The sequence below is a fragment of the Physella acuta genome, unplaced genomic scaffold (assembly GCF_028476545.2).
Source record: "Physella acuta isolate Inbredline_101_S28 unplaced genomic scaffold, ASM2847654v3 ptg000860l, whole genome shotgun sequence".
Lineage (NCBI taxonomy): Eukaryota > Metazoa > Mollusca > Gastropoda > Physidae > Physella > Physella acuta.
Window position 1 is genome coordinate 133,823 of NW_026732377.1, and position 24,162 is coordinate 157,984.

General features: G+C 35.2%; 2 protein-coding genes across 3 annotated transcripts; one reads left to right on the forward strand and one right to left on the reverse strand.

Moving 5' to 3' along the window:
- LOC131952215 (protein YIPF4-like) lies at positions 1-12,833 on the reverse strand. Of its 2 annotated transcripts, XM_059314786.1 has the most exons (7): positions 12,729-12,833; positions 12,003-12,170; positions 2,461-2,626; positions 2,021-2,192; positions 1,593-1,670; positions 825-938; positions 1-514 (listed from the first exon to the last, which is right to left on the reverse strand). In XM_059314786.1, exons 1-7 carry the CDS (start codon positions 12,757-12,759, stop codon positions 377-379), a joined length of 867 nt encoding a protein of 288 aa, XP_059170769.1. In that variant the 5' UTR covers positions 12,760-12,833; the 3' UTR covers positions 1-376. The 2 variants fall into 2 exon arrangements, with proteins under 2 accessions (XP_059170769.1, XP_059170770.1); XM_059314787.1 differs by lacking the exon at positions 12,729-12,833 and having other exon boundaries at positions 12,003-12,190.
- A 438-nt stretch (positions 12,834-13,271) lies between these two features.
- LOC131952214 (ankyrin repeat and KH domain-containing protein 1) lies at positions 13,272-22,078 on the forward strand. The gene is made up of 7 exons (XM_059314785.1): positions 13,272-13,370; positions 13,765-13,931; positions 15,318-15,470; positions 16,762-16,998; positions 17,717-17,895; positions 19,421-19,708; positions 20,295-22,078. Exons 2-7 carry the CDS (start codon positions 13,775-13,777, stop codon positions 21,096-21,098), a joined length of 1,818 nt encoding a protein of 605 aa, XP_059170768.1. The 5' UTR covers positions 13,272-13,370; positions 13,765-13,774; the 3' UTR covers positions 21,099-22,078.
- The last annotated feature ends 2,084 nt before the right edge of the window (positions 22,079-24,162 follow it).

Here is a 24,162-nt window from a genome sequence, read left to right on the forward strand (position 1 = left end):
TTGTATCTCAACTGCAGCTTCTGCTTAAGTTTTAATTTAGGACCATTATTTTTTGAAAGTGTTTAGCAACAGTGAAAAATAATATGATCAAAACTAAAAAAATTGCTTTTTTTAAAAAAAAAACACCCTATTGTGAATGCTTGAAATTAATTGTTTAAAGTAATTTTTTTAAGATAGGATAGAACATAGAAGCCAATTATACATATTTTTTAAATGGAGATTGTATTAAAATGTAACACATTCATTTAAATGTTATATTAACAAATATGATATATTGATACTTGAACTCAAAATAAAATTGCTCCATTTTAATAGAGGAGTATTTTTAAAAATTCCCAAAATCTAAGCCTCAGACAGTAAAACATGATGTAGAAATCTAGGCACCAGTGTACAATGAGAGGAAATAAATGTAGAGTAAAAATATGGGGTACAGCAGAAGAGGTTTCTTATGCTGAAGTTCTTGAACACACAGCAATGAGCCAGCACTGTATGACGCCCAAAACACACCCAACAGCTGGAATAGTTGTAGAAAGGTGTGGTTAATTAACAGAAAATTTAATTTTTTTAAAAGATATTAGCTAGTGACATTTGAAAGTTTTTGGATGGTGTGGTAGAAAACTCAAGCACTAATCCCAAAGTTAAATCTCAGGGTTAGGCATTTCATCATCATCTTTTCACAGTTGTGCCCAAGACACATGGGGTAGATGAAGTAGAGTTTATCTGTTTTCATGAATGCGGCACACAAGGGAATAATGTGGTCACCACTATGCCCAACTATTAAGTGTTTAGCTACAATAAAAAATATTGAAGTGATAATTTCTTACCTTGAAAGCTCTGCCCAAGTAATGAAAAGAGCGTAAAAGTGGCAAAAAGCAAGCAATCACAAACAGGGGCAGCACTGAGTATCCTATAACTCCTAAACATTGTGAGTAAGACACCTGCAACAACAACAAAGATCATATCAATAACTTGAACCAAGATCTAGAATTTAAACTTCAAGTTAAAAACTAATTTCCGAGAACTTGAATTAACTACACAAAATATACAAAACTGTACAATAAGATCACAAAGGATGTTTACGAGAGGATGTAAGTTAACATGCAGTAAATAACTAAGACTACTTCTGCTTCTTCTTCGTTCTTAATTTTTTTTTGGGAGGGATCGAGCCTTATCTGCCAGAGGGTTTGAACTCGAGACTTTTTTCGAATTTATCAACCATGAGCTTTTGCCGACTCGACCATGCTTCCATCACAATTAAGGATTACGTGTCAACTGGTTATGCGCCATTGAGGCTATTGACTCCGATTTCAGCCTGCTTTTCTTTTTGGATTTGCTTCCATAGCCTTTGTCCAACCAAGAACAAACTACAAGGCAGCAGTTGTTTGATTTTGGAGTTGTCTCTCCTAGAAGAGTGGCTGTCCCCAGCTAACGAGCCTCATCTGCCCGAGGGTTCGAACTCGAGACTTTTAGGTTTAGCAACCATGAGCTTTACTGACTCGACCAAGCCGACCCCTAAGACTACAAGAAAAGCAACCTAAAGCTTGCTAAAAAAACTATTTAAACATAAAACAAATCATAAACAGCAATCTTACCTCTCCACCAAGAACACGTGCCAACAGGAACACCATGAGAGAACCAATAATCCAAATAGTCAGGATCCAGGAGACTACCTACAAATAATGATAACCATGATTAACATTCTATGCAAAATATCCAATATTCTAATGTTAACAAAATAGGCTCATGAACCTTTCCTGCCAGATTTTTGCTCCAACTTAAAAACATGGGCATATCTAAATGATTGTTTATGCATAATCCAAACGGGAATAAAGAACTTAAAAACAGTGTTTCACTGTTTGGCAGAACTTTATTTAAAAACACAATCACTGCACACAGTTTGATGCAGTATAAAAATAATCAAAATCTATTTTACGGTTAGCAAATACCAATAATTATCAATTCTCTGGGTTTTTTTAACTTATGTTTAAAACAAATTGAGATACAAATAAAACCCACTCACCCTGAACTGACCATACAGGGAAATAATTGCATACAGAAGGATCACAAACAGTGGGCCCCAAAAATCAGGGCTTTCTCTGACAATATGACGATTAAATCCCAACTGAGGAAGGGGAAACAAGACACATCGAACCTTGTAGTAAATGTCTTTCAAATCAATGTCTAGCTCTTCCCTGAATAAAAAGAGAAAAAATTATTATAGGAAAAAGGTTGGTATATTATTAATAATACAATCTTAACTGAAATGTGTTTTACTGCCCGGACAGCAGTGTCACCTAACACATCGACGGTTACGTTTGGGCTAGTACCAACAAAAACAAAAAGAAAATTTATTTAGCTGATCTTGAGATATTTTTTCAACCACAAGATTATTTTAAATTTTTTAAATGTAAATATAAAAACAATAGTTAAAAGTAAAACATGACAAATACAAATACTAACAAAAGTGGCCTTTGATCTTCCTCTTCTGGATCTTCATCTTCCAGTAACCAGCCGAAACCCTTAGATTCCAGAATAGAAGAAGTTACTCCTCTTTTCCTAACGCCATAGGCATCACCACTACTTGGAGCTGCCTTTGAATCTATAGTGCCTTCAATGTTTGAATGTCCTATGGAAGATATGCAAATTAATCATTACAAAGTGATTGCAGTTTAAATTTTTACTAACATACTACATTATTTGAAGCTTAGATAGGGCTAAGCTAACTCATTACTTTTGGCAAATGCAGAAAAAAAATGACAAATTAATTTATATATAACTTAGATAAGGCTAAGCAAATGTATTTCTTTTGGCAAATACAGAAAGAATAGACTAGATCCATAAGGTATCAATGTTAACCCAGGTATAACTATGGCCATCTCTAGTAAAACTAATGGACTGCCAATTCAGCAAGTTTGATTGCTCGATTTCAAACTGCACAGTATCAATTTTTTTAGAAGTTTTAGGAACAATGTAGTCCAAAAAAGGTTGTTTTTCTTTAGATGAAAAAGCAAATTTCCTGCTATAATTAGCAATACCATACATTACTTTAAGTTTATAAACTCAAATAACATAAATTATTTATTAATGTTGCTATAAATTTAGTAGCTAGTCTCACTAAATTTGTATTTAAATAAAGTTGGTATAAACCTATTCAATTGCAAAGTATATCCATTGCAAATTGATAAAACACCAAAATTGAAGGTGGAAATGACCTGACTAAAACACTGCTGGACATTTCTTAACTTTGGCTTTGTCTCAAGGGCTCCTTAACCATTAATGTCCCGTAACGCCCGCTGCCGCCCGACACCGTTAATGTCCCGTAACGCCCGCTGCCGCCCGCTTACAATACGCATAGAAAAATTAAATTTGTTTCATTAAAATTTGGCCTACAAATCCTAATTTTTAACTAAACAGGAAGTCGGATGGTTTCAGCATCCTTTTCCGGTCTTCTAATTTCAATGGCGCTTTTGAAAGATAAAAAATAATAGTTTCTTTCTATCTCGAAATTTTCGACTCATCTGTCGTATTTTTAGTAGATTTAATATTAAAAATAAAAAAAATTAATGCCTCTAAACGTATCTAGGCATGTATTTTATGAATTATATATGTTAAACATAACCAAATTGATATTTAACTGTTAAATTCGATGCATAGTTGTTAAGACAAAAATAAATAAAGTTGACTACCGAAAATGACCTGTTTTGAATTTTCTCCGACATTTTTTATTTTTATACTGTACTTTTACCGAATATAATATATTCTATTTAATACTGTTGGAAAGCCAGGTTTATTCCCAACATTAAGCAGTAGTTTTTATCTTAATTTTCAATTTCATTTAGACAAAAACAAATATTTTATGAAACTATTCACTTGATCATACAGAGTTATGCTCCTTACATTGGGCCATCATGGGTGGAGTTTTGGTAGAATGAATGGGACATTAATGGTTAAGGGATCAATGCAAAAATCACTGGTTTTGCTAAATGTAATAATTATTTTAATGTGACACTATAAAGAAATAGATGATTGATCAATTTGTGTCAGGAATATGGGGGCCTTTTCTGCAAACTGGTATTCTACATTTTCAAAATTTCTTCAAAAACTTCTCAGGTAAATAACTGTTTTATTGGTAAGCCTTGAGGTGGAGACCATAGCATGGATGATTGAGCCAGCTTTCAATTTCATTTTGATGCAGAGACTGATGTATATCTGACAGGAAAAACCTGAAGGCCCTATTTCTCAAGGAAAATCCCCAAAAAAATATATTTTCTAACATATGACAGGCGACCATCCTTTTATGTCAGGGTTCCTACACCAAAGTGAACTTGAAATTCCAGGAGAATTCCAGGAGTTTTCCAGGAGAAAAACCAAAATTCCAGGACATAATTTAACCTATTAAAAAGCAACAACGACTCAATCCCGCGCTGAATGGAAGGGAGTTTGACATTTCTTAAATAGGAAGTGGTCTTTATAAAATGCTATGTAGCATAGCATTTGTAATTTTTAAAAGTAACTGTTTCTAAACCATTTAGTTTAGTCAAAGTAGATTCAATTTTGCACCCCACCCCTCCCATTTATAAATTATTTATAAAATTGCTATCTCTTCTTTCTCTCCCCCCCCCCCCCCCTTTGGAAAATGTGATGGCACTTTTTACCAGTCACTATCCTGTAACAATGTTTATCTTTGTACTTAAATATATAAATGTGACACTTTTCTTTAACTACTCACTGTCCATAAATTAAGCCCGTTTATATACCCCCTCCCCAGCACCAGTTCTAAGGCCTGTTGTCACAAATTCATCTAATAAATTTCCCACCCTCAACCCCTCACCAATGTCATCATCCGTACTAACAATGTCAATTATAAACAAACAGAACAGCTGAAACCATGTCTTTTAAAAATGGACATGGCATTGTGATTTAAATGGGAGTCTTCAACAGTAAATAGCCTAACTGTAATTTTAACTTTTTATCATTTGATGAACAAGTAGATCAACCTGAGTAGCTTAGATTTGTCCTACTAAAAATAAAATGTATTTTGGAAATAAGGGCAAGGGGTCTTTGACGATTTTTACCCCCCCCCCCCCCGCACACGTCGTCACAAAAAGCCAGACCCCCCCCAGGGTCCATAGCCAAATCCCAAAAGAAAATTCAAGGCTTTTTCAAGGTTTTCAAGGTGATTTTGGGGGGAATTTCAAGGTATAAACTACCACTAACGGGCATTACAATGAGGGTGATATATGTTTTTTGCACACACAATTTTTGAAATAATGTTGGTGTTATTACAAAATTATCTAAGTCAGGAGATTGTCTGAGAGTCCAGCATAATCCCTTTTGCAATCAGTATCTTTGGTGTCAAATGACACTCCTCCAACTTCTATTTTCAGAAAAACCTCTTTCAACACTGGCTTGACCATGTGACAGAAGCAATAGATCTCTAACAATTTTCCAAATGTTCACATAAGAAATTTTGCTACCAAGCTGTTCTATGAAAAAAATGTCCAGCCTATCATGTTCTCAATAAGATTTAGATAGACAACCATTTAGAGTACATGTATCTATGAATGTTGAAAATTGAAACAGAACTTGGTTACACTCAGCTGATTTCAGTTTCCATTTGTTGACTAGGATGTGAAGAATTCCCTTCATTTTTTTGGTGAACTGGCTCTATTTTTAAACATTTGCATTAGGCTAAGTCTCTCACTAATGACTAAAGTAATGGAGATTTCAACAAAAAATTTGATGAAAATCCTATAAAAGTTGTCTTACAATCAGATTTGAAATTGAGAATTTGAAGCTCACTTGCTTTTTTTACTTTTTCTAGAGACTTTATTAGAGAGTCAGCAACAAACCCAACTTCAATTGAATGACTTGTCAATGTCAAGTGATAATCAGAATCAGGTCATTATACATAAAAGGAAGCATTGGTTCGTCTGTTTGATAGTCCTTTAAAAAGGACTCTGCACACATATTCCTTTAAAAAGGACTCTGCACACATATAGAAACAAAAAAAAAACCCACCTATCCTTGTAGAAATTATCCTGCTTAATGTCATAAATAACCTCACGCTTTTTAAAAGATTATTACCTCTCCCCCCCCCTCCGTCACACATCACAAAAAGCCAGGCCCCGCCCTCTAAAATGACGTCACACTTCAGCCTATAACCCCTCCTACACCCCCCCCCCCCCCTTGATTGCAGTTCAATTTTTCTTAAAATAGGTTTTTTTTCCCCAAAATCTTGTCTGAACTCTGTCAAAATAGAGTATTTTAATCAATTCCTTTTACAATTTATTAAAACAGTTTTCTAAAATGCTAAAATTCGTTTTCTAACATTGCTTTTTAATAATACAAAAGTGTGATGTCCCACGATCTGACCACCCCCCCCCCCATCCCCTCATCACACACCGTCACACGATTACGGATCCCCCCCTCCCCCTACGAGTGTGACGTCATTTATGGACGACCCCAATGTCCCCACCTATGATATACATGATGACGTAAAGAAATATCGTGTAAGTTTTAAGTTAGTTCATATCGCGGAATAACAGAATTAAGTTATTTTTTTAAAACAATTTCACAAGTAACTACGCTAGTAATACTCATGTCAGAGATGTAGCCGCCCGACAAAGTGAAAAGCGGATTATTTTTTTACAAGCGGATGGGAGGGGGCAGTGACAGCGGCAATTTTCTCAAACACGGTAATTCGAGGCTTCTTAAACATTCCAAGGACGTTTTACCACAGTAAAAATCAATTAGATCTAGATCCTGCTAGATGGTGTAACTAAATTACAGCAGACCTACATATTTTGTTCAATGACCTAAAACGATGCGGATCTAGTTTTTGTTTTCGCTTTAATCTAGCAGTAAGCCCAATATTAAAGATAACCACGTTAAAATTAGATAAACAGCGTTTGTAGAACTGCCTTGACCGTGAGACACTACTGTGCTCGCGCGTGGTCTCGTGTCGTAGGTCTTACGGTCAGCGCGACCTTGAAGTGAGAGGTGGTAAAAAGTGCCCGTAAAGTTGAGTGAAAACAGCACAGTCATAGTCCTTCAAATTATTTTTCTTTTCTTTTGATAAATACAATTTTTTTTTTTACGTCGGCGCAAAATCTTTCATTTTTTTAAGAAGACAATCGGCGATGCTAATGAGCTGGTAATGTTAGGATTTAGTTTTTTTTTTAATTACACAGCCTAGCGGTAGTCCATTGATGACGTCACGTAATTAATGCGAATTTTACCCCAACCTCTTTCGTCATAAATAACCAGACAGCCACGTCAAGAATGACATCAAAAAGTTCTGTCTACAGCCTCACCCATCTGATACAGTCAATGTGTATTTGGTCCATAGCCCATGTGAGATTGACGATTACGTCATTTGCTATTGGTTTTTTTAACGAACGTGATAAATATGCCTATTGGTATTAGTAAATCTTGTTGGTTAATAGTTAAAAATCTAGATCAAGATCCACGACTATATTAATTATTAATATACTGCGTGGTCACTGTAAGTTGAGATAGACCTAGAAGACCTTCTAAGGTCGCAGTGACCGAAACATCTGCTATCGTGGGGTACACAAAGAACCGTGATTGATCTAGGTTCGTAAAAACGTGTCTTCTCGCACATCTAAAATAACAGAACACAATAATTCGATAAATTATGTCTCGCTATTTACCCGTAATTCCGCAGCTACGTTTCGCCCTTTTGTGTTTAACCCACACCGAGAAAATTTTAATTTAAATAAATAGAAACCTACGCTCGCATAGTTCAGGCTATTCTTTTTTTTATTTAAACCTAAGGCTTATTTTCTTGAAGAAAAAATATTAGTTCTAGATGTAGGTTTAATTATAATCGAGATAATTTCCATGCGCGACCAGAATTTTAATGATTTAGGCCACATTCAATTTTTTTTCTTTACGGACATCACCGATCAGGAGACAACAGACCACTCGCGGGGTCAATAAAGTTCACAATATAAATAGAGCCAACGACTGCCGAGATATTGTCGGGAAGGGATTTGGGGGGCGGGGGGCGTCGATTGTTATGATTGAAGATGTTTGAAACCATAGAACCGGATAACACGGAAATTTAACACAAGAAAAAAAAAAGGTCGACACTAAATCGATTTTGATGTTTACGGTGGGCTTTTGCGTAACATTTGCGGCCTAATTCCGCAACAGGGGTGTCAAAATCGAAAAATTACGGACAAAACCGTACATGTAGGTAGACCCTAACAGAAAACACTGAATCTAGATCTAGAATCTAGTAAACGGAGATACCCGAAAAACGATGCTAAATTTAGCCCTCGGCTATCTACGACAGTCTACGTCACGATCTAGAATCTAGGTTAGGCAGAGCCTATGCAAAACCGCGAGGCTCAGCGAAGGAGAGGGTTGGAAATAGACTCCGAAGTTAACGCAGACCCACGGCAAAAAATAAATAAAGGCAGAAAAAGTTTAGATCCATCAGAATTGAATTTTTTTTAAAATTCGATTTACGCACGGTTTTCAAGCTTTACCTATAAAATTCAAGGGTTTTTGCTCATTTTTGGGGAAATTCAAGGGTTTTTCAAGGCCTTGAGATGTTTTTTGGAATTCAAGGGTTTTTCAAGGATTCAAGGTCCGCTACGGACCCTGAAACCCTCTCAAAATTGATGATTTTTTCTTAAAACATCCATATTTTTCCAAAATCTTTTCAGAAAGCCGTCAACAGAGTATTTTGATAAATTTCTATTGCAATTTATTAATAGTTTTCTAAAATGCGAAATAACGGCTAAAATTCGTTTTCTAACATTGCTTTTTATGATGCAAAAGTGTGACGTCCCACCATCTGAACCCCCCCCCCTCATCACACACCGTCACAAAATTACGGACCCCCCTCCCTCTTAGGAGTGTGATCTGAACCCCCCCCCCCTCATCACACACCGTCACAAAATTACGGACCCCCCTCCCTCTTACGAGTGTGACGTCATTTATGGACGACCCCTAATACTTGAAAAATTTAAAATATTTCAGCCAAAAATAGAATTTCAGATAGTTTTTTTTATTGCCGGTAGCGTATTAGTTTTCCTCCAGCTAGACACGGTCGCGCGGGGTCAGTCTGAGTTCATCTGAGCTTACAGTTGGCCTGTAGTATACTGCTGATGACATCACTAGCGGGTCACACAGAGTATACTTCATATACCCAACCAGCGGTCCCCCTCCCCCACCCTGTCGTGGGAAAGAAACTGAAATGCGGGATGGGAGGGTGGTAGTATTACAACACGCATGTAAAAATAGAAAGTAGATCTAGAGCTTATCGGACTGTAGATTCAAATTAGCTGCGCAAAAACTAGATTTTGGCCTAGGCCTACTTGAAATTTCCAATTAAAAAAAAAAGTCCGGACTATTAAACAGAGCCGCACACATAGAAAGACGTGAGAAAAAAAATTAAACCAAACCCACATGTTAAAGACAGCTTTAGGTCTATATTTTAAAATGTGTGCCTTGTAACGCGAAGAATTGAAAAGGCAAAACATTTTTACTGGGGCGGTCAGGTCTGATTACCTAGAAATCTAAGCGCGAAAAAAATATTCGCTAAAATTATCGATGCGAGTAAAATTCCAGGACATATTACAAAATTTCAGGAGAAATGTTAAAATTCCAGGAGAATTCCAGGACTTTTCTGGTTTTTTGAAATTCCAGGAGAATTCCAGGAATTTCAGGAGGCCGCGGGAACCCTGTTATGTGCATTCTCACATTGAAATAATAAAGAGATTCTGCAAGATTGGCAGTTTTTATTTATCCTAAGCCTAGGAACCCACCCACCCCATAAATTAAGTTACTGGATAGAAAATAACTGTAGACTAGAATGGCGTAGGGTGTTGGGAAATCGCGAGATGTGAAAAGTGAAATGGCGAGGTGGTAAACTGCAAGAAGAAAATGTGAGACATACCTGCAGAAGCAAGGGTAAATAGCGAGACACAATTTGCGAAAACAAATTTTGTTTCATGTAGTTGTTTTTTATAGTTATAAACTAAAGCAGATGATATATCATGAAATTTGTGTGTTATTTTTATTTATTATCTAATTCGATTTTATATTAAACAATCTTAACATCCTCTGACCGCCGCGCTCGTTTTGTCAGCGGGAGAAAAATCCCGCCTTTATAGACTCTCAGTGGGAGTTCATAAGGAGAATATCATTTTAGACTATAATTTGTAAAAATCTATATCTAGATATTCTAAATTCTAAACATTCTGGAAAAAAAAAAAAGCCGTTTGAGGGTCGGTATACATTTCGCAACGTCCCACTTTTACTCATTAAATCTACATCATGACTTAATAAGTGCAACCTTTATATCATACTGCCTTGTTTTTTCTAGGGGAAAAAAGTAAACCTGCATGCCATAATATAATTCAAGGTCAATACCTCGGTGAATTATTTTTTGCTCGGTTTCAGTAAGTATATAGTGTAACGTTTGATTCAAGAAACAGATCGGGTGGTATTGAAACAACACAGCTGTTTCTGTAATAATATTAATAAATTATACAGGAAATGTGTAATTTCATTACTTAATTAATTAGTTATTTCAATTATTGCTAAAGAAAATAAAGGGAGATAGTTTATTTATTTAGTTTATTAGTTTGAATGTATTACGGCATAACACACAACACTATGTGGCCTGACCTATCAAATATATTATTGTTTGAGTTTATATTTAACTCAATGCAACAAACCCGCCAGTTGGTTGAGGCTACATCTGGGGTTCGTTCTGCTACGTAATAAAACAAAATTTCTTTGCAACAATACAATAAATGTTTGTGGCCTTGCGGCGGCAAGCGGTCTCGATGTTCCACACATAAGAAATAAGTTGATCTAATGTCTGCGGTATTTCGGGCGGTTTCGAACACAGTAGTATTCTAAGTACAAACAAAGAAAGTTATTTAAGTTAACGAATCATCAGAATGTCTAACGACTGAAAAAGCGGGTTTTAACAATGTAAACGAAAAGTCTTTGAAGTCTGCATCAAATATTGCTGTAAATCGGTCGCGGTAAAATTTTTGCTGATAACCTCGCATCCTACCACCACCCTGCTTTAGTATTGGGTGGTGGTAAAAGGCTAAGCAAAAATATCATGTGACCGACTGTTTTCGCAGCCTTCTCTCAATTCACCGCCTCGCCATTTCACTTTTCGTGTCTCGCAATTTCCCAACACTGGCAACACCCAATGGCGTAGATTCGGAGTAGAATGCCAAGTTGATGAAGTTGTTCCAACACCAGTGTTAGAAAAAAAAAGGCTCTGTTGTTGGACCTCAAGCTATAATAAATATAAGATCTAGACCTGGTAAATATAAAATTTTGTGAGACCTCATTTTATTTTCCCTAAAATAAAATCTAGATCTAGATCTAGAGATCTAGGCCTAAAATAAAAGGCAGATTCTAGTCGGAATAAGATACGCATGCGATACGCATGCGCAATGGAGAGAAACTACGACTTGCCTCAGCGGCAATGTTTTCGATGGTACTGCGCATGCGTGTGTTTACAACCGCAGAACCCTAACACCAACCCTAATCCTATCCTTAACCCTATCCCTAATCCTATCCCTAACCCTAGCCCAGGGGTCGGCAACCCTTTGAAGCGGAAGAGCCAAAAGTTACAATTTTCAAAATTTCCTTGGTTTTAAAGAGCCACTAACATTGTTTTATTTCAAATATTTTATTTTTTTATTAAGATTACTATTATTTGTGTAAAGAGCTGGAGAGCCGCATCTTGATATCAAAAGAGCCGCATGCGGCTCGCGAGCCGCAGGTTGCCGACCCCTGCCCTAATCCTAACCCTCATTTTAGCCTTAACCCTAGCCATAGGTCACTGCGCATGCGCAGAACTATCTTTTGCCGACTAAATGGAGACGTTGGGGAGAAAAATCTTCTTCCGAGTAGACACTTCGAAAATAAAAATACTTTTTAAAATACAAGACCAAGATTCGGCCTGAACTGCCCTGAACCCTCGGGCTTCTTACCTCCTTCAGCAGTTTGTGGAACAAATTGGAATTCATCTCTAGATGGCATATATTTCTGTGGGCTTTCAAGTTGTTGTTCATAAGGGTGTGAATTATACATCGACGACTGAGCGGCACTTAAATCAAGAGCAACTGAATCCCCTTTCATTGTATACGACGTAGTCATGTCTGCCATTTTGAAAATAGATCTTCAGTTAAAGAAAAATAGGAAGAAAATGTCAAGGTCTCAAAGATCTATGATAATAATCATAAATACATAAACTAGTTCTAGATCTAAACACTAAACAAGAACTTTAAAAAAATGCTTAGGCCTATAAAACTTAATTATAATGTAATTTATAATATATTTAAACCTAAAATTCAATTATAAATAATAATAGTTTTTTAAGGGAATGGGGGTAATGCGGTAGGCCGTAGGGGCATGCTTGCCATATTGACATTTAAAAGATTATCTTCTTTGTGCCACATAAAAAATAATATTCTAAAATTTTCTATTCATATCCATACCATTTGTATAGTTAGGAGATTTAATGTTGTTTGCATTTTAAATGTTTTATTTATTTTTCAATTTCGAGTATTTAAAACGCACTGCCATTTGCAAATCTGCCATCATTTAATTTACAGTAACATCATTGTAATATTCATGGCTTTTTATCATTAACCTATCCGAATAAACAGTAATTATCTTTAAAACATCTAGATCTAGATCTATTATGTTTAGGCCACCATGTATTGTATTGATGTTAGTAAAATTCATTGCTAAATCAAATATGCATTGCTTTGATAATAAATAGTTATATTTTTTGGCAAATTTCTACATTTTGATATGACTATGCTGTTTGCGGAAGTTGGATCTAAAATTAAACTTCGCATATTTTAGTGTTTGTCAACAACAACAACACAGAAAGAATGGGCCTAGATTTAGAAATTTAGATATCTATGTCTGTTGTCTAGATCTAGGACTGAACAAAATTGTTTTACTCATTTAATTTAGAACCATATACATTCTTTTAAATGCATCCATTGAGATTATGCAGCTTCCCGATTTGATCTAGATTTCTAGATCTAGATCTTAGATCTGGAATCTTGAATCTAGTTTGAAGTTTGAAGAGTAGTCACGACTCAGTAGTTTCTCTGCCTACGGCCTTCGACGGCTCTTCGGCGTTTTATTTCGGTTTAAGAATGCACGCAATGTAATGTTGTTGATGCTGACTTAGACTTTATTTAACTGTAATTATAATATTATTATTTTATTAAGAGCCAAATTTTAAAAAAAAAATTTAAAAAATTGCAAACTAGGTAGTGGTAGGCTACTGGACAAGATTATCCTGGACGAAAATTGACAAATTATATTTTTTTTGGGCACAGGTACTGGTTGGTTAAATCCTTCTCAATATTATTATAATTAATAATAGTATATAGGTTTTTCTGGATTCAGCGGTAGCATAGTTTTTAAAAATACGCTTTAAGTTCTTTAGATAAAATTTGGTTGCACTCTGGGGGGGGGGGGGGAGGGTTGGAATTTTGCCATAAAATGTGGAGAGGGGCTTATGCCCAGAAATTAGATTAGTAAAAAAAAGTAAGGGTTTTGTACAAAAAACATCTAGGCCTAAGTGTTGCAATTACTATAGTTATTAGATCTAGTTAGTGTTAAAAATAGAAAACCTAAAAATAAATAGGCCTAGGGCCTATACAAAGTAACTGAATGAAAATGCAAAAGTTGACTGATTAAAAAATATGGTTTTTACATATATTTAAATAGATAAGAAAAAATGGAGGAGGCAATTAAACGTGATGATTACCTGTTTCTAAACAACCACATCAATCAAGGATTGAATCAGGACATCTTAGAGGCTCTCCTTTGTAAATCATGTGACTACTGTGCAGAAAATTGTGTTGCCATTTTACTTAATTTTGGTGTGGACAAGGGTAAAAGAATCCTATAATAATTTTTTGTTACTAATAAAATATGTTATTTTCTGCTTTTCATTAACACAAGTACAATAACCCTTTGAACCCTGATTGTTAAAGCATTTTCGTCAGTAGCTTTTAATTTTATGGGTATTCTTATAGTTTTAAGTAGAATGTTTTGATTAGAAATGGAGGCATACAGTGGTATCTCACTAACTAAATCTATTCTGGTGACCTGTAGTGCTCAGCTTACAAAACCTGATTTTCTGTAAACTTTAAAAACATTTTACCTTTGCAAACTTATGGACGTTTATTTTGAACTTGTAAAAATTAAGACATAGCATTGACAGGTATTGATAAACACCAAATCAAGAACTGTATTGAGCAGGATGGAGGAGATGTGTAAGAGCTGAGTTATCTGTGATATGTGGAGGGTGTGCATACTGAATGTTGACATGCCCACATTATTAGTTTTAAAAATAAATCATACATGTAATGTACAGCTGTATCTTTGCAACCCTCTCATGCTGCCATCAGGATTTGGTCAGACAATATCAGCATGACCAAAATATCTGTATGATTGAGGTTTCTTCTAGTTCTTCTTTGTTCTTAATTTTAGTGTTGGAAGGGATCCCATCCAACACAATTAAGTATACATGTCAACTGGTTATGCACTGTTGAGGTCATTGACTCTGATTTCAACCTGCTTTGCTTTTTGGATTTGCTTCCATAGCCTTTGTCCAACCAAAAACAAACTACAAGGTAGCAGTTGTTTGATATTTGAAGAAGAGTAGCTGTCCCCAGCTAATGAGTCTGCCCGAGGGTTTGAACTCGAGACTTTTCGGTTTAGCAACCATGAGCTTTACCGAATCGACCACACTGACCCCTACTGAAGTTTTAATTAGTGGATTTCTTCAGCAGGGTTCAAAGGGTTATATTGAGTGTGAATTCTCTGAGTCAAAATGGTTATATTAAAATAGTGCTTAATTTGCTAGTATATGTTGTACTTTAGTTTCACCAACATAGGCATTATGTCTTATGGTATTCAATATACAAATGTGTGTAAAAAAATTACATTTTGACTTATTATTTTGCCAAAAAATATTGAACGTATTCATATTAAAATTTACATAACAACCCATTTTATAGTAAGATAAATAAGTACACTAACTTGAATTTTTATATACACCATTTTTTTATTATAATCATCTGACTGTCTTACACACTCGATCTATTTAATCTAAACTTTGTAAAAAAAATTACTTGAACTACCTAGTAATGTGTTGATTGCTCCATGTTGTAAAACATTCCATTATAAAAAAAAATCATAACTTTCCCATTTGTTGTCATCTTCACTGTAGACTTTTAGATTGCTCTTCCTTGTTTCTTTGTCTGGACCCTCAGATTGTGCAGACAGTAATAGATTGACACCTTTGATGCATGCTGTGTCAGCCAGTAGCTTGGAAATAACCAAACTCTTAGTAACCTGGGAATGCCAGATAGATATATTAGGTGGCCTTGACGGAAACTCAGCGCTTCACTTAGCTGCTAAACAAGGTATCCACTCTCCCTTAGCAGTTCTTCTGCACAGTTATAACTAAAACAGTGGTTCTTAACCTGGGTTCGATCAGGGTTTGGTGAGTCAGTCTCAGGGGTTCGACGTAGTTCAAGACACACACCCGATGTCATATAGTTCACAATTAGATATTGTCATTTTGGACAATAGAACTATTAAGAAGGGCTCAGTAAATGTGCATATGAATGGTGATGTGTTGTACCTTTCAAAAGGTTAAGAACCACTGCACTAAACTTGTGAATTACAATGATTACTTTTCTGTGAAGCCTAGTAAGTATTGTATTATAATCAGGTAAAGATTGGCTTATAAGCCAATGGCTGATATTGAGAATATAGGCCATGAGCCTATGCATGGATAAACAGTTTGATTGATGCACTAGTACAGAAACATCAGGTTTATATTTTTAAGTTATGGTTATTTTGGACAAAATATTAAAATATAATTTAGCAACTCTGGCTCTACAGGAAAGAAGTTTTTTTTTTTATTATTCATTTTCTTGCTACTTCATTTTCATTGGAGAAAAAAATAGCTTTTTTATTTTCCTAACATTTTGGGATATTGTTATTTGTAAATTCATAATTAATTATTCTTAGAAAATTAAAACTGGATAATGTTTATCCAATAATTATTAGAAATTACTGTTTATGTGTACAACTAATGGCATGTTTATGGAGACCCTCACTGATTTTTTTATTCAGACTAGCACAGCAGGTACACCTGTAACTCTTTAAATGTATAAATCAGCTCTTTTCATTAGTTTAAAAATGTATTACAGGAAAAAGATGGGAAATAGGTTTGGTTGTTTTAATATTACATAAACTTTGAAAATATATGAAGTAAAAATAAGTTTTGAAAGTGACGGTTCATGGGGCAAGTTCACCTGTTTTTTTTTACCTCAGCATATAAAAAGATAGTGTGGTCAGCACTATGCCCAGCCGACTCCTTTCACTGATGTCTACCTATCAGAGCTGGTTGGACTTAGAGATGTTCTACTGACTTGAACCTTGGTTGAACTTGAGACTTTTGTATTAGCAGTCTAGCAATTGGATGAAAGAAATTCTGTTAATATTTCTTTATTGGAACTGATTTAAAAATGTAAATGTATTGTTCTTACTCAAAAAAAGTTGCCAATTTCTTGATTATTTAAAATTTTTTTTTTTATGTTGATGCGTAATGTTAGGACTGTACCCAATGGTTTTGTATTAGTTAAACCATTTTATTATGTTATTTCAAATCTTACCTTTTAAAAAAAAATAAGTATTTATTCATAGGGAACATAGAAATCTGTAGCACGCTGATTGCGGCAGGGGCCAACGTCAACATACGGAACGAAAAGGACAACACACCCTTGATTGTAGCATCTGAGCATGGTCACCTGCCAGTGGTGAAGCTTTTGCTGGACCACCACGCCTCCATCAACCGTAGGGGATACCATGAGTGCTCGGCTCTACATGAGGCCACGGAACAAGGCCACTATGAGATCTGTTCATATCTCATCACAGCAAAAGGTAGTTTATGGGAATGATGGTCAATGGTAGTGTTGGGAAGATGGTTAATGGTAGTTCTGGGAATGATGGTTAATAGTAGTTGTGGGAAGATGGTTAATGGTAATATGTGTGAATGATGGTCAATGGTAGTTGTGGGAAGATGGTTAATGGTAGTTGTGGGAATGATGGTCAATGGTAGTTGTAGGAAGATGGTTAATGGTAGTATGTGTAAATGATGGTCAGTGGTAGTTGTGGGAAGATGGTCAATGGTAGTATGTGTGAATGATGGTCAATGGTAGTTGTGGGAAGATGGTTAATGGTAGTTGTGGGAATGATGGTCAATGGTAGTTGTGGGAATGATGGTCAATGGTAGTTGTGGGAATGATGGTCCATAGTAGTTTGTGGGAATGATGGCTAATGGTACTTATAACAAGAGGTATATTTGGAAGATCTTCCAGAAATCCTGTAGTTACCAATCAATGGGAATAAAAAAAAAAACAATACACTGATTAATGTTTATATGACAAAAATAGCATATTGGTCAGTCAATTGGAATCTACTTTTTGAGACTGATCTTGACTTGGGAAAAATACACTTGATTTGCACAGCTCAAAAAACAAATATATTATCAGAATTTTTAAAAATCCATTTTTAAAATTGTTAGCCATTTAAGAGTTGATTTTACATCCACAAACTTTGGTCTAGAAGGTACATACCTGTGTCAAATTTTATTTGCCAGCTGGATTAGAAGATGAAGACACCTTTGGTAACACCCCTTTGATCAGGGCAGCTGAGAAAGGTCACATTAACCTTGTTCTGTTGTTCCTGGCACAAGGGGCTGATGTCAACCGGGTCAGCCATAGTGGGACAACCGCCCTGCACTATGCTGCCAAGGAAGGTTGGACTGCATGTTGCAAGGTAAATCTGGGTGTTAAAGGGGATTTCCTCCAATGTTGTTTAGTATTATATAATCATCATTCCTGTAGATCCCTTGTGGATTATATGGACGCAACCACACTTCTCCATTGTACTCCACTTTTGGCGATTTCTTCACAACATTCCGGCTGCATCTGCTTCATTGGCCTTTCCCAAGTTTGTTTTGGCCTACCTACTTTCTTCTTTTCTTAGGGATTTCAATCTAGTGTCTGTCTGGTGATGTTGTTAGTTGGTTAATGCATCATGTTAATCCCACCTCATTTGTGATTTTGCATTTCCTTGCTAATAGCATTTCAACATGTTATGTGACATAATTCAGCAATGATTTTAGATTGGTAATTAGATTTGTATTCTTAATTCTAATATTGAAGGGAACTTCCTCCAACACAAATATTACATGTCAACATTTTATGCTCTGTTGACTCTTGACTTCAGTCTGGTTTTTTTTCATATCCTTAGTTTACTCATGATCATCTTTAAGGCAGCAGTTGTTTGTTTTCGGAGTTTTTTCCCCATGAAGGGTTGCTTTCCCCAGCTAATGACCATGGGGTCTGAATTCAGGACTTTTGGGTTAGCAAGCATATACTCACCCTCCCAACCATACTGTCCCCTTTATTTTTTACAAGACTAAAGTCCTCTGATGCCCATATTAAGCATGTTAGATTTATTGTTTATTTATCAAGTGTGTTTGATTTATCATCAAGTGTGTCAGATTTATCATCAAGTGTGTCAGATTTATCATCAAGTGTGTCAGATTTATCATCAAGTGTGTCAGATTTATCATCAAGTGTGTCAGATTTATCATCAAGTGTGTCAGATTTATCATCAGGTGTGTCAGATTTATCATCAAGTGTGTCAGATTTATCATCAGGTGTGTCATTTATTGTCAAGTGTGTCAGATTTATTGTCAAGTGTGTCAGATTTATTGTCAAGTGTGTCAGATTTATTGTCAAGTGTGTCAGATTTATTGTCAAGTGTGTCAGATTTATCATCAAGTGTCAGATTTATCATCCGGTGTGTCAGATTTATCATCAAGTGTGTCAGATTTATCATCCGGTGTGTCAGATTTATCATCAAGTATGTCAGATTTATCATTAGGTGTGTCAGATTTATTGTCAAGTGTGTCAGATTTATCATTAGGTGTGTCAGATTTATTGTCAAGTGTGTCAGATTTATCAAGTTTGTCAGATTTATCATCCGGTGTGTCAGATTTATCATCAAGTATGTCAGATTTATCATTAGGTGTGTCAGATTTATTGTCAGGTGTGTCAGATTTATCATCAAGTGTGTCAGATTTATTGTCAAGTGTGTCAGATTTATCATTAGGTGTGTCAGATTTATTGTCAAGTGTGTCAGATTTATCAAGTTTGTCAGATTTATCATCCGGTGTGTCAGATTTATCATCAAGTATGTCAGATTTATCATTAGGTGTGTCAGATTTATTGTCAGGTGTGTCAGATTTATCATCAAGTGTGTCAGATTTATCGTCAAGTGTGTTCTCTGTCAGGTGTTGTTGCACCATGGAGCTGAAATAGATGCCCAGGACATCCGGCGCTTCACCCCCCTGATGATGGCCACCCTGGAGGGGCGGGTCAAGGTCCTCCAGCTGATGCTTGACGCCAGGTGCAACGTCAACATGGCTGCTTACAACCGGCGCACAGCCCTGCACTACGCAGCTGAGCGTGGATACACTGAGTGCTGTAAGAAGCTGATTGACTCCGGGGCTTTCATGGAGAGCTTGGACTCTGAGAGATGTTCAGCAGCCATGTTAGCTGCGGCCAAAGGCAATGTTGAGGTATATTGTCTGGTCATTTGATCTTATGTATGATGCTGATTAATACTGGTTGTATTTTTATTTCATGTGTAAAAGCTGATGTTAATTAGTTAGAAATAATTATTTAAAGAATTTTCATTTCATTATTTTGACTGTCATATGAATGACTTTTGGTTTTTGTTTTTTTTATTGGAAAATATCACTAGTCAGATAAATTTATAGCTGGTGTAAAGCCAAATTTCAATGTACTTGCTCTTATACCCAATTGGGAGGAGCTAGGAAATATTTTTGTTAAATATTTAACAACTCTTCACACATGGTTATGTGTATTTAATATTTTTTTCAAGCATGTCTAAGTTAAGTACAGAACATCGGCAACAAGTGATAATTTTCTATTTTATAAATTAAGCAACTCCCTGGTTCTGCCTTATAATACTGAAATTTAGTTCTAAACTCTGTTGTGTAACACTAATTCCATTATAAAAAAAATCTATATCTGCTGATTGATTCTGTTTTTAAAAACAAAGTTAAAAATTTTTTTTACAAAGAAGTAAATTAATTTAGATTTTGTTATAATTAATAAACTTTTCCAATCTTGTTGTTTTAGACTTTGAGGCTGTTCATCAACAACAAGGCTGACCTTCATCACTGGACCTCGCAAGACCTGTCCATCCTCCACCTGGCCGCGGAGGGGGGGAGCATCGAGTGCTGTGAGCTGCTCATCAAACACGGCATCAGCGTGGATATCCGCAACACCGAAGGCGTCACTCCGTTCATCAGCGCCGTTCGCAACTTCCGTCTGCCGACAATTTTATATTTCCTCAACCACGGTTGCTCGTTAGAGAAATTACCGGGAGAAAAATTCACCGCGCTCAACGAAGCCGTGTCGAGGGATCTCGACAGGTTTATAATTAAAAAGATGTTAGCCTGCGGGGCTAACCCTAACTCTGTAGACCATGTGAATGCTCTCCCTTTATGGTACGCCGTCGACAACGCAAACTTCCCCGTAGTCAAACTCCTCCTGCAAAGCAACAGCGACTTCAGCAAACAGAATGAATCGTACGCCTCGCACTGCAGCCCATGTTCTCCCATAATCCACTCCGTTCACAAAGAAAACCCCACCTTGGTACAGTGGCTGGTTGCCGCCTACGCTGAAGAAGGGGCGACCATCTTGAGGAACATGAACATCTTCTACGCCATGCTGCAGATGGAGGACCTGAGCATGGCGGAGATAATGAGCGAGACCCTCTTCAAGCCACAGAGCCTGCTGCGGCTCTGCCGGCGCAGGATCCGCAAAACTCTGGGCAGCGGCCTGTCGGTCAGCAGCAAGATCTCACGCCTCCAGCTGCCCCCTCTGCTCACCAGCTACATGATGTTCAGTGACCTTGACCTCAGAGAAATGACCGGTTGAGCTACCTTTCGTACATTCGACATATTCTGTATAAAAAAATTTTTTTTAATTAATGTGCAATAGTAGACGCCTTTAGATTGTTGTATATCTGTGTTCACCTGTAATTCACCTCAGTCTTAAAGAAAAATAGTTTGATGGTTGTGAATTATTAGTGCAGTAGATCTTGTTGGTAGAATACCTCTTTAGTAGCAATAGATCTAAAATATATGGTATGTAGGTATAGTGAAAAAAAAAAACATTCTTTATGTTGTGTCTACAGGATTTGATAATCAGTACATTTTTTTTAAAAATGCTCAAGTTGCAACACTTGTTGTGATACTTCATCCATAGTTATCTTGTTTAACTTTAATGCCTTCCATTTATTTCATTCAAAGATAAAATGCTCAACTTAGCATTAACAGTTATATAAGGTCTTCAAATTAAAATACAAAAAAAATATAACAAAATAAAAATAGTAATGTATTATATCCAATGTAGTTTAGTTCAATATTTCATTATTTTTTGTTATCTTGTTTTTCATATATTTGGTTGAATTTATGTAAATTTACTGTTACATTAAGATGAATTTTTACACCAATATGTAACCTCGTTAAATATTTGATGTGTGCAATTGTATTTTTTTTACACACTTCAGCTTTAACACAGTTAAAACAATACCTGATGAAGACTGAATGTTCCTGTTTTTATATGAGGATGATATGTTTCAGTGCTAACATGGTGGGCAATACACTAACATACTTTTTATTTTTAACACAAATATCTGACAAGAATAGAGTTAAGGTTGTGAAATAGGTGCACAATTTGGTGCCCAAGTTAAATAAACCTTGATTGTTGCACAATGTGATGCCCAGTGCAATAGATTTGAAATGTTGCACAATTTAGTGCAGAATGAAATAGATTTTAAATGTAGCACAATTTGATGCTCAGTTGAATAAAATTTATAAGTTGCACAATTTGGTGCCCCAGTTGAATAGATGTTAAATGTTATACAATTTGGTGCAGAATGGAATAGATTTTGATACATGTTACCATTTATAATTTTTGCACAGTGGAATAGGTTGTGCCATACCTACATTCATACAGGTTGGGATAAACTATCAAGTTTATCCACCCCCCCCCCCCACACACACACAATCACACACTGTCTATACTATTTATGATGCACCAGATTTGGCTGCACCACCACCTATGTTGCTACCCCATGAGACCGTACAGTAGATACAGCAGTTGTGTACCAGGTTTGATTAGTCCCATTCAACAACAGCTGCGTCTCTATGCACATGCTGTTTAATAGTGAGTGTTGACAGAACATTACATTATGACTTGGATTTTGTGAATGATCCTCTCTCATGCCAAATAAATTAAACTACCAAATATAAACAACAAGAGTTGTCTGGTTGTGATGAAGAAAGAACAGAGTTATCTTTTTTTTAAAAATGTGTTGATGCATTATTTTTTTTAAAATGAAGTATAGATTACTGACGTATTAATACCTTTTTAATTAATTTAATGTTGTTGGTGGTATTCAATTTATGATGAAAAAAATTAACAATTTTCCTTTTTGGCCTCATAAAAAATAAATCTTATTTAAGATAAACAGTATTTACAACGACATGTGAGTTCATGAGTTTTTAATATTGTAAAACAAAATTTTTTGTAGTATTTAAATGGTATTTTTTAATTTATGGAATTTTTTAGGAATTTAAACGGTAAGAAAATTTAGCTTTGCATTTGAATTGTTGAGAAATTTTAAATAATTCTTTGTTATTTTGTTGGTTTGTAAACTCATTCACACATTGAGCCTTTATTCTGATGATATTATGTGAGCACTTTTGGGTTAGCCATACCACAACTTTTGGTTCATTATGTAGAAAAGGCTAGTGTCAGTTTCTCCTGTGTTTATCAGATATTTTCATTTTTACATGGTGTTCAGAAATTTTAAAAATTTCAATTTTCGATTTAAAATATATTTTCTCCCTTTGAAAAGAACAAACTAATTTTTTGGCCTTTTAATTTTTATTTTGAAAAATACTTTCTTTTTAAATATCTAATTGCCACCTAGAAAATAATCTGTCTTTTTACAGTTTTCAGCATGTAAAATGTTTTTAGGTGTTGAATAATATCTCTTATAGTCGTAGGGCTAAACCAACAGTGCCATTTCATGTACAAAGCCTTGTTTTATTAGAAATATAATTTGTGTTCATAAAGATCAATATTCCATCATTTTTATTTTATTTTAACAATTATTTTAACAAAGAGCTTATCATTTTAAAGCTTAATTGCTAATTATTTTTGCGCCCAACATGTGTCACCCATACACAATGACCTCTTTGTGCGTAAAATTCCTTTGTACATGTTATTAACGATAACATTGCATCGATCTCTGTTACAAGAATTTTTGTAATAATCATGTTATGTTATTTTATGTCATCTTTTTGCTCAGCTAAATTACCATGGTAATGCACAATTGTTTTTAAGTTAATTTTTTTTTTCCATTTTGATTTGATGAATTAAACTTGCCTTACATCATGTTGATTTACATTTTTGTTTTTACAAATTTCGGTCTGTTATTTCTTTTTGCAATGCAATGTTGATTTTTTTTGGTTACCTTTCGTTGTTTTATGTTTTTTACATTTTACTCGGTTACAACAATATTGTAATGCAACAGGTTGTTAAAACAAATCTAACGTCACTGTCATATTTCTCATATCCTCACTACTTTGCAATTACCTTTAAAGATATGTTCAGAGGAGCTTTTATTAAATAAATTAATGTATAAACTTACAATAAACATTTGATTTATAATGTACATCGATTATTTTTATTTATTTGCAATAAAATAATAAATAAGCACCTAAATAATAAACATAAATATTTTTTTGTTTGTTTAAACTCTGAAATAAACAGAAAGCTTTTATTCAGATTTTTCAAGTTTACTAGCAACGTTAAATGAAAACATCCATTGTGAATGACTGACGATATATTTTTCTCAATTACAAAAACGGTCTTTTAAAATCTCAAGTTGTGATTTTTATTCAAAATAAAATTGTCTCAATAATTATAT

Coding starts and splice junctions, on each gene's coding strand:
- LOC131952214 (XM_059314785.1), top strand. CDS start 13,775: ATGGAGGAGGCAATTAAACGTGATGATTACCTGTTTCTAAACAACCAC. Junction 13,932..15,317: donor TAATTTTGGTGTGGACAAGG/GTAAAAGAATCC, acceptor CTGGACCCTCAG/ATTGTGCAGACAGTAATAGA. Junction 19,709..20,294: donor CGGCCAAAGGCAATGTTGAG/GTATATTGTCTG, acceptor TTGTTGTTTTAG/ACTTTGAGGCTGTTCATCAA.
- LOC131952215 (XM_059314786.1), bottom strand. CDS start 12,759: ATGAATTTTACTAACATCAATACAATACATG. Junction 12,171..12,728: donor TAACATCAATACAATACATG/GTGGCCTAAACA, acceptor TCAAAATGGCAG/ACATGACTACGTCGTATACA. Junction 2,193..2,460: donor GAAGATCAAAGGCCACTTTT/GTTAGTATTTGT, acceptor CTTTTTATTCAG/GGAAGAGCTAGACATTGATT.